Source organism: Notothenia coriiceps, unplaced genomic scaffold (assembly GCF_000735185.1).
Source record: "Notothenia coriiceps isolate Sejong01 unplaced genomic scaffold, NC01 NC01_scaffold00037246, whole genome shotgun sequence".
Classification (NCBI taxonomy): domain Eukaryota; kingdom Metazoa; phylum Chordata; class Actinopteri; order Perciformes; family Nototheniidae; genus Notothenia; species Notothenia coriiceps.
Genome location: NW_011369947.1, coordinates 16,627,913 through 16,638,932, shown reverse-complemented (window position 1 = coordinate 16,638,932; position 11,020 = coordinate 16,627,913). Strand labels below are relative to the sequence as shown.

At 38.9% G+C, this 11,020-nt stretch overlaps 1 protein-coding gene across 3 annotated transcripts in view; it reads left to right on the top strand.

Annotated features, from left to right (window-relative positions):
• The first annotated feature begins 877 nt into the window (after nucleotides 1-877).
• The window catches only part of gabrg2 (gamma-aminobutyric acid type A receptor subunit gamma2), a 220,071-nt gene continuing 209,928 nt past the window's right edge, over nucleotides 878-11,020 (top strand). For all 3 annotated transcript variants that reach the window (XM_010794983.1, XM_010794982.1, XM_010794981.1), the window contains exons 1-2: nucleotides 878-1,392; nucleotides 9,445-9,584. In XM_010794983.1, the coding sequence (XP_010793285.1) occupies nucleotides 1,277-1,392; nucleotides 9,445-9,584 (256 nt within the window). In that variant the 5' untranslated portion in view covers nucleotides 878-1,276. The remainder of the gene's footprint in view (nucleotides 1,393-9,444; nucleotides 9,585-11,020) is intronic.

The following is an 11,020-nucleotide window of genomic DNA, read 5'->3' as shown; positions in this document are numbered from 1 at the left end:
TACAAAGGACAATTGTAAACCTTGGGATGCCTTTTCTCGATCGGTTTCAAAATATCTCAAAGACTTGTAAAAGCAGATATATTACAGAAGATAATGTAAATATATCATCTGGCACAGGCTGCTTCCACCCTATTCAGACAACAAATCAATTTATGTACTAAATTAGCAGAAAAAAAAAATGAATAAGTTCCCTTTTTGGAGTTGACAGTATTTTTTTTTTATATTGTCAAATCACCAGTGTTCAAGCAGCAACAAACTGACAGGAGCTGTCCTTTGTGCTGATTGGTGGTTTGTTTTGCAGATGAAACTAATAGAGCTGTCCAAGGTGCTTATAGCGTGACTGCATTCCACTCAGGCCGGTGGGTCGTTAAGGATTCTAAATAGATCTGTATGAACACACACACACACACACACACACACACACACACACACACACACACACACACACACACACACACACACACACACACACACACCTATTTGTATAATTACTTTATACAAATGTTTCTTTGTCTGCATTGTATGTAGGAAAAGTGCAAGTGAAACATGATTACAACTATCAGTCTTCTATGTAACCTCATTGTGGTCACTGACACTGCATAAAAGGGAATACTTGCTCTTCATTAGTCTGTTAGGGACCACAGGATGTCACCTTAGATCTCATTTTGTAAGCCCCCACATTAAATTAGGTTAACTGCTGCTTCACATTATTGGGCAGCAACTACACCAGCAGCCAGTAATTACATAATAACTGCAAAATATGATTTTGTCATTAAAAAAGATTATATAAAAAGTGTGCCGGTGGTGAGAAATAAAACCACAATTTTTTTCTGTAGCAGCAAGCTAAGGTTATTTTCCCATTCAGTGTAGCCCTGCTTCCGCTCGGTGAAACCACGCATGTGTTGTTCCGTGCTGCAGCAACGTGCATCAGCTCCTCTCTGACCCCACTGTTAATCTGCATCCAGACTGTGGCTCCACTGCTTTTTTCAGCAGCTGATTTTAGAGAAGCATATTACTGGGGGGGGCTTTGCCGTCTGTTGCAATTTTTTAGGGCCCTGCCAGGCTGACGATTCGGCAAACAGACAGGCAAAAAAAAAAAACCGAGCGACGCGAAATCAAGACTCGCATCGATTTTGTTTTGGCTGATTTCACTTCACCGTACGTCCGCCTCGGGTCTACATTTGCAGACCCGCTACTTCTAACGTGCGTAATGTATCGTAGAGAGGAACCCAGTAAATAGACGGACACGTCCATCTGCAATTAAGAGGAAACGAAGATGGTGACGATGGCTTCACCAAATTTAGCCTCCAAATGCTCGACAGCAATGGCGAAGCCTTCCCTCCCCTTGAAGCTGTTTCTCTGGGTGTTTATTGTCGTTAATCTCCCGACAAGGTAAGCTATTCACGAGTGATATTTCCTCTCCAAATCATGATTCTTTTGTCGGCTTTAATGTGTAGCGTGTGTCTTATTTTAAAACACATCGTTTTGCGGTTCTTCCCATACAATGCCAACACAGCCCTGCTTTTCAGAGGGATCCTGGACGATCTAGTTTTAATTGAACAAAAGCAACACTGTAGTGTAAATACTGCACGTTTAATTGTGGTTCGACATGGACGTGTGATCTTTTAGATTTCCACAGCGACACATGCATCGCGTTACTTGGAGACGCCGTGGGTTATTTCTTTCACATAACATTTAGGCGAACAACGGAAACAAGCTGCCTTTATTACTCGGATGTGGAAATAAAATAATTGAATACCGGGCATTTTGCAGATAAGCGGATATATGAGCAGACCAGTATCTCACACAATCTGTCCAGCGTTAGAAATAGCATAGTGGCAGGCTAATGTGCTTGAAGCTAAGGCTGCATATAGTCTCTGCAAAGCTGTCTTTAAGGATCACGTCTATTCTAAGACACTAAAGCCTCATTATTAAACGCAGGTGTTGGATGTGGCCGAACTCGAACAGCTATTTACTAAAAATCGCTTGTTATAAAGATAACTTGAGTATGACTGAGGGTACATTTCATCCCACGTATTTGAGATAAAAAAGCATTTCAAAATGGCAGACAATCACACAGAAAATGCAAGTGTAAAGGCACAATAAGGACAAGGAGAACACATATGGACTCATCATTGTCTTGCACACAGACACACACAAGCAAAGGACTGCCATTTCAGCTTTACTGAGGTGCATACTCGGGTTTATTGAGAGAAGCTGTTCGGTTGTCCCTGTCAAGACATTATTCCCGTTTACTAAGGAGAGAGAAGCCAAGGGGAAGGGTGGCAAGGCTCCTCGCTTCGCTCTCGTCTTGTGCTGCTTGAGGGTGAAAAATGGAGGCAAATAAATCAGACGACGTTCAATCACCGTCATACTGATCGCAACTTCAGGGCTCCCTGCCCAGCCTGCATTGCCAGGCCTGTGTATTTTACTAATTGTATGCACAAGTAATGTTCACATTATGCATGAGTAAACACTACACCTTTCCCCATTCATGTATAACCACAATTGAGATGTATAGACAAGTTATGGATTGTATGCATTGTGCATGGGTGTTTCAAACCTAATGAACTAAGATTTAATATTCGGGTGCTCCTTAGACAAACATGACAAGGCCAAATCACAGCTGTTTATGTAAACACTCATTCATTATGTGTTGCTAATACCTTGCTATGCCTCAATGTCAGCAAGATATTTTGTCTTTTCGAATTGTCATGCAAGCCCTGTTTAATAATTAGCTAATAGAAATCTATCGCTTGGGAAGATTGCATTGGACGTCATTTGTGATTTATGTATGGGACTTGTTACATAAGACATCTCTCAAGGCCTCTGGCATGTTGCAGTAATCTATGCTACTTTGTGACTCATTGACAGTTACTATGTGTAGTGATGTCTGATCGCACCACCATACATTAGCCTCCCTGTACAGCCTCAAGTAGAATAGTACAATACATTTACAGATAACATACTAATGTGTTGGGATTATGATCCATCGTCTTAAAATTAGACTTCATATGTAGGCCCAGGATCCACTAGGATATGGCCATGATAGGAGGAAGTGATGTCAGAGTGAGGAAGCATGCTGGTGTTTTATTTTCTTTTGCTAAGTGGTGTTTACTCTTCTGCAAACTCCCCTCGAGCATTCTGTGAGGGAAATGAATATTAGAATATAATAACATGTTGTGAATCGAAAATAACATCTGTTTTTAGTTACCTAACCTTAACCACACCAGAACATATACTAATTTAAATGGGTCATGGATTAAGACTGATTTTGGTTTAATGGACATACACATACGTATGGGACAATAGAACATGTCAGATTTCAGGAATGTTGTTAGTGGAAATAATTGTTTGATTGTAAGAGCTAATGAAATGTAATGCCTGCCATAATCTGACAAAGAAAGAAAATACACAACATGCTTTTAGAAGGGTTAGCAGGCTATTACTAGATGTCAACAATGTATATTCTCAATAGATAGTAGTACAAACGCTACATTTCAAGGTTTTACAATGTCACACCATAACAATTATCTTATTTGCTGATTTAGTGTTGTGAAGTTAACTACTGTATATCCCTCATCACTTGAAATGTCAATGTTGAAAATACAGATAATGCCATGTATCAATGCCAGCAATACAAGATTACAAAAAGGTGACAAAAGCAATAAAATATATAATGTAGTTGTGCTTAAAGGTGGGGTAGGTAATTCACTTCAGAAACACTTTTTGTTATATTCCATGGAATGCTCAGCATCCTGATGGCAATGAATATATGAAATGCTTTGACAATAAATACATTCAAACATTTCATCTGTGGAAGCCGTGGTGCTGTAAAAAGCACGACCAATCATTTTAGCCGGCCCGGCTAAAATAACTGGATGGCCTACCTGCCTGTCAGCCTTCCATCTGTGCACAAACTTATCTCGTGCCTCATTTGTCATGTGCGCGTTTGTGTGTGTTGGAGAAGGGGCTCTGTAAGGAAGTCTGAAGGAAGGGGCAGATTTTTTCCGGTTGTGTACTTTCAAATTCTAGCGCACTCGAGCTAGTTTCTCCATTCTTACCTACCCTACCTTTAAGAAAAACCTCCAACAGCAACCTAACCAAAAGTCATCTTGCTTAACAACAAGAACCAAACGGATACCTTGCCAACAACACACTCACCCATATACTGTAGTTACCTGTTGTTTGCATTATGTGTATTTGAGACAATTAACAATAAAGAAACGTAAGCCTTCAGCTGTTAAACAAATTACTTCTAGATTTGCACTGTTGATTTCTAGCTAACATTGCCGTGCTAGCAAAATAATGAGATTGAATTCTTACGTAAAATTACAACAACAACATTATTTTGAGCTGGGAGGAGTGTGGCTGATGTCAGACACATTTCAGAAGAGTACACATGGTATGCCAAGTCAAATCAAGTTTTATTTATATAGCACATTTATAAACGATTTTTGGTCGAGCCAAAGTGCTGTACATATAATAAAAATAGCCTACAGTAGAGACACTTTACAGCTAATACAACAGCACAGATTGTTCAGAATATCAGTGTGAGAAAAAACGACACCCTCTATCCTTAAATGCCAAATGTATAGAACAGTCCAGCAAGCCACTTTTGCATTCCAGTTATACCTTATACAGGTACACTTCATAAGTAAGTGCAGTTCCTTTACAATTCCATACATTTAAAAGGGAAACTTATAGTGTATTGGATTCAGCCAAAACCTCCCTCATTATCTGCCTCTTGTCATTACTCAGGAAGGCATGGGAAGAAACTGTCAATCTGTCATGTATGTCTATAATGACTAACATTTGTATTTATGTCTCAGAATTCCTACAAAAGTTGTTGATAGCCCACAGATGTCAATCATATGTGTTCCTATGTGGATTTAAGACATTTTGACAGAACAGTAGAAGATGACAGTCCAAGCTCATAGCTGTCTCTTGCTTACACTTTTAGATAGTCTGTCATATGCACTCCCAGGAGGTCTTAAGGTCAGAGTGATTTTATATTTCCGGGATAGAATTTGATGAATTAAAAACACTTGTGATTAACCCCAATCACCCAACCCAGTCAGTACAACAAGAGCCCTGAAGTAGGGTCATGGATATTAGTCCATAACATGCCTTGTTATTTCCAGGTGGCCTTTCTGAAGTATTTTCACTTTGGCTTTTGCTAGTTCTGTCTTTATTCTAAGGAATCCTGTTGATAAATATAGTTTTACTACCCAAAGTCCAAAAGGGTTTTTTCCATTTCTATTTTAAGGCCACAGGTACACAGCAGGTGAATGAGGATACTACAGTAGAGAGAGGATACTTTTAAAACTAGTCCACAGAAGCATGCATGGAAGACTTTACTACTAAACGCTAAATGTTGCATTAAAATGTAGACACACTGTAATATTCCAGTTTACAAGATGCTCGAAGCAACACCATTTCCATGCAAATAGAAAGCTTACCCCACCAACAATTGAACCCAGCTGCCACTCCCCTAATGATTTACAAGCCTCTTCATTCCACCAATGTTAGACAGCATCTTTACTACAAATTCATATTTTCATGATGCTGCCGCTCAGGGTTTGTTTACATCATCGTTAAGTGAAACCTCACTTTTAAATAGTCCAAGAAGGTATTTCTGATTGACCCTTTAATCGTGATACACAACATCAACCTAGTTTACTTTATTGTACTTCATCACTGGCAGATACAAGTCAACATCGCAAGCCAATGTCATCTTGTCTATAGGATCTGGTTTGGATTGGACTGAGTGAAGCCTAAACTGGTTCTCATTGACAGGGGTCAGTTAAGCAATCAGGCTGAGGGTCCAGGTGATGTGAGAACCATAACTGCAGATGTTTTTTTCGATATTGACAGCTTGAGTAAATAAGCAGAAACACAATTTGAATCCACTTTGAATGACTACAGTTTATTAATTAGTAAAAAGTAGCCACCGCATTTAGTTTAATTAACAGTATAGCTTGTGATAGGAGGGTTATTGAAGCAATGTGATGTGCAAGATTTGGTTTGCAAATATTGTGTTTGCTGTTAATAAGTATGAGCATTCATTAGATTTGGTTCCTTCATTTGAAACATGCACTAATCATAGCTCAGGGAACTTGATGTGGATGCTAATGGAGAGCACATAGCCGTTTCTTAGCTTGTACTGCAGGCTTTGCCCTATTAAGACCATCTCATGAATGCGTAGAACCGAGGAAACAGGGGCAGCTACCTACCGCTTTACATGAAAACTGAAATAACTGCTTTGTAGTACGGACATATTGTATATTCAACACAAATTGAGTCTCTCTGTATGTATGAATGTATGTATCTAAATGTACAGTTTGACTTACTTTCTATTTTCCCTCAACAACCATCCATTAGATCAACTTCACACTTGCCGGGTATTGCTGAGAACCCCAGGAAATGCAGTGTCGAGTGTGAAGTTGTCTGTATGATCGTTGCTCGACAAAGCTGCTAGTAGCAATACCTGGAGGGCAACTAATGGGCCTGTTCCGATTGGGCACGTTTTAAACGGCATGTAAGAGTGTTTTTTGATGACAGCACTGAATGTGGAGGGTTAGTATGTGCGAATATATCAGATTGTCCTCAATGAAAGTATCTGTGAGCACAACACTTAACTCCAGTGCTTTCTATCATTATATACACATACATACTGTATGCATGAAAAACAAACACTAATAAGCTCACAGACGCATAACAGCATGCACACATACGCACACTGGCACAGTGGATCTTCAGGTACCAAATTAGTAGGCAGAACTTCAGATCTGACTGCAGTGGAGAACACATGGCTCTCCCTTTGATCCGCTTGTCTTTGGAGCATTTCCATATACTGCGAGATGAATATAGATGATGCTAATGCAGTAGCCTAAAAAAGAAAAACACAGACGTTAAAAATCATACACACTTCTATGGCCTGTTTATCGATCTACCCATATATCCGCCTATCTCTATCCATCTTTATATAAATACATCTGGACTGTTTTTGACAGAGAGATATACTCCCTGGATATGTATATTATGTTTATAACATCCAGTAAGGCCTATCTAAAAGGTTCCACCTGAGAAGGAATATTAAGATTTAATGTGTTGGGCATTAGTGTTATAGGGGAGATGGGTGGCACTTAATGCAGTCTCAGAAAGAGTGCTGGTCAAAACATTATTCCTTGCACCCAGCCTAAGAACATGAGAAAGCTATCACAGCCTCTATCCTTCTGCTTTACCATGGAAACGGTGTCTTTCTTTTCTCACCATTACTGGTTCTTTATTATTTGATACAGAATTATTTTTAACTCTCAATTTTCTAAAGCCGAAAGATCCCAACTGTTTCACTGTTGCTCTTTTGTGCTACTGGCAAATTCTCCAAATCTTTCTTAATTTGAGTCTCTCCCTTCTGTCTTGGTAAGTTGTTTCTGATGTCTGTGTTATTTTTCAACAATTTTGGTCACCTGAGGTACATTTCCTTGTAACAAGTGAAGTAGGCTTCTATTTAAGGCACAAACAAGGAATTTGCACAAATTGAAGGAGCTGTAAAACATGTGTTTCAGCCACATTCCATTAAATATTTTGTATTTCATTAGTTAACACAAAAACAAACAAAAGCCCCCTAAAAAGAGCATGGTTGAATGCTGGTGTATTAATATTAAGATTAACACCTGGCGACATGTTGTTGTCAGCATATTAATTGGCCCTTATGCCTTGCCATACCTTCATGTCTATTCTGGTCTCAAGAAATGTCTATGTAACAGAGACAACACCTTTATTCCAGAAGTATACTTTTCTAAAATCCCACTTGTCTGTAGGATAAAACTGGAACAACTTTCACTGCTCTGTCAGGGTGGTATTTGTGGTCAGGGGCTTTTGAAGCATCATTATATTTTCAGTTTGAGACTTCTGAACGTAGCAAGTAAACTTAGCACGATTGGATTGTCTTTTCTAGCCTCACAGAAGCTTGGGGGGGGGTTCTAAAAGTGACATTTATGATTCACCAAAACAAATGTGACGTCAAGTTCATCAACACTAACATCTTAGAATTTTTCAAAACAAAGAAGTTATTCAAATGAATGGAACTAAGGCTGTCAATTCTTCAACTATATGCCTCACAGTAGTATATGCATTTCTAACATTTGTTTAGACTTTCCTGTCATGTTTATGCAATGAAGAGCCGGCCATTTTGCGAAGCAGCGGGAAGACTGTAATCCCACATTGCCGAAGTCATTTTTGTTACATTTTACTTATTGTAGTAGTAAAACCTAGCTTGGGTAAATGTATAGGCCTTCATTACACAAATCCCAGCTGGCTGCTTTGAAGAAAGCCAACACAACTCAAAAGTGTGACCATAATTAAACTTTATTCTTAACAGAGGAATATATTCATCTTCATGATGAAGCCGTCCAGATGGGCATTTAACACTATGTCAAATGTACTCTACACTAATGCTAACATTAGCTGTCTAAACTGATGGGAGTTTGCATGACTGATTCTAACAAAGTTGCTGACTATGCAACCACATTACCTAAATTAAGCATTACCAACACAATTGTAGTGATTTAGGTTCCATTGAAAATAAACATGATTTGACATATATTCTCCAAATTATCTAACCACCCATCCCCTAGGAGACAGCATAATTCCCAATGGCCATAAGCTCTCTATATATCTATGTTATTGTCCTCTTTACTGAGCATATGTCTGAGCATAATGTCCTTTTTAGGCCATATTAGGTAATTTCTGCACATCTTAACATTGTTCTATGGCGCGGATACACTGAGAACAAGGGGATTAAGAAAACATTAACAAATATGATATGGTACAAATACATGATCAAAATCGTCTTGAGATGACATTGCTGCAAGAATGAAACTATATTACAGGGGAAAACAATTATGTTGTAGACTAGTACTTTACATTATGGAGAAAACAAGAATTTAAATAGGGGTAGACCAAAAATGAATATCTGATTCTGAACAAACTTACAGTGTGAGAATTTTAAGAAATTGCATGTTTTGCATTACAAATGTAGCACTAAATGTGCACCATATATTTACCAAATGATCAAGGAACTATCTTATAAGGAAATCATGTCTATAAAGCATTACAAGGACATAATATGGTGGTGCAAGCTTTTTCTCATTGGTCAGGTCTAGCCAAGTCAGTTATAGTCAAGTACCTCTGCTTGACCAAAAGCTGGTCAAGCAGGCTTACAGTTAGATTGTGATGCTTGTCTATCCAAGGTGTTTTGTTCCGTGTGCTTGGAGTTATTCTGTTTCACGATAAATCATATAAATAATTCTGACATTTTTCTCAGTGTGTTGATTTTTTCTAAGACACGTGGCTGAACAGACTCAGAATAGTTCTGCTTGCTCTGTTTAAAAAAGTATATATTGATTGCTTGATTTATTTTCTCTCTTCTTCCTGCAGCTCCTTCCAGACTGAGGAAGATGATGAGACTGCTAACAAGACGTGGGTGCTGACTCCCAAAGTGATCGAGAGTGACGTCACACACATCCTAAACAGCCTACTAGACGGATATGACAACAAGCTAAGGCCTGACATTGGAGGTGGGTGCTAATCTGTTTAGTCGCAGAATCATAAAGAAATACACCTACGTGCATTGCTACATTTGCAATTGAGCACTCATTCTCCTGAAAAAAATGCTATAGAAAAGCACTTTACGCATTAACTGTAGAAAATAGGGACATATAATCTCGGATGTCACTTGCTGATTGTTAGAAGGAGCCTGGAACCTGCCATGTTGTCATTCATTGAAGACTATCCATGATCTGCAGACACAAACTGAGAGGAGACCCTTTAGACAAACGTATCTAGTGACACATACTTACAGAGAGCATTTTTAGTAAATAAAACACATTGACTTTTAAGAACCTGAGACAACAGTGTTGTGTAGGATTGTTGAGGCGTGTGGCGCAGTGGATAGAGCCTTGGCGTTCGGATCGGGGGGTCACAGGTTCAAACCCCACTGCAGTCAGCATGTCGTTGTGTCCTTGGGCAAGACACTTCACCCCAAATTGCTCCTGTGGGGATTGCCCACAGTATTGAGTATGTAAGTTGCTTTGGATAAAAGCGTCTAACATGTAATGTTGAAAATGCTTTTGGGCCATCATTCAGGAAAAGCAAAAATGAATCTCTGCTGTTGTTTGTATTTGAAAGTAAATTCACATTGTGAACATCAATCTTAATCACAGGAAAACATGTCAAGGCATTTTCATTTAATTTCAAACCTTTATTTAACCAGATTGGTCCCATTGAGATCATAGATCTCTTTTTTCAAGGGAGACCTGCAGCATATAGGTTCCACATGAAACATAAAACAATACAGGATACATTTACATAGTTAACATTAGCGTTAAATGGCTAAAACCGAACGTTGCTAATTACTTTTGTTGTTTTAGCTTTATTTTGCTAAAAATAAAATAAATAAACATAGGACAAAAGAGAGCCGACTTTGGTCCCTTTTCCGATCAGTGACACTGGAAAACTGGACACACCTGATACCACTAACCAACTATACTTACGTGGACGTGGATAACGGGACTTTGTTCAATCTACGGCGGATAGTGTCGCGTGACTCTAAACAGTGTTAAACATTTCGTGAATGAGTAGTGCATGGGGACATACGTTCCCTTCCACACCAGTTAGTGAATGACATTTCTCCGAGTCATAACCATGTGCAAATAAATATTTCGAAAAAACCCATTTGAGGCGTTATAATATAGACGAGAGACTATTGTGTCCTCTCAACGTTCGTGACAACAGACTCTAGCCGTACTACATCATAACTACATCTACACGGGTTCTCGTTCCTGACAGAATCCAATTCTGTCGAAAATACACGCGTCGAGGTGAACGACACCTTGTTAGAAGTCGTTCTTACTTTGACTCGTTAGAGTAAGGATGACGTACAAAAATTTCGATCCGATGATTTACTTTACGACAACTATGATACCCGTGAACATTTACAGATATTACATTTACA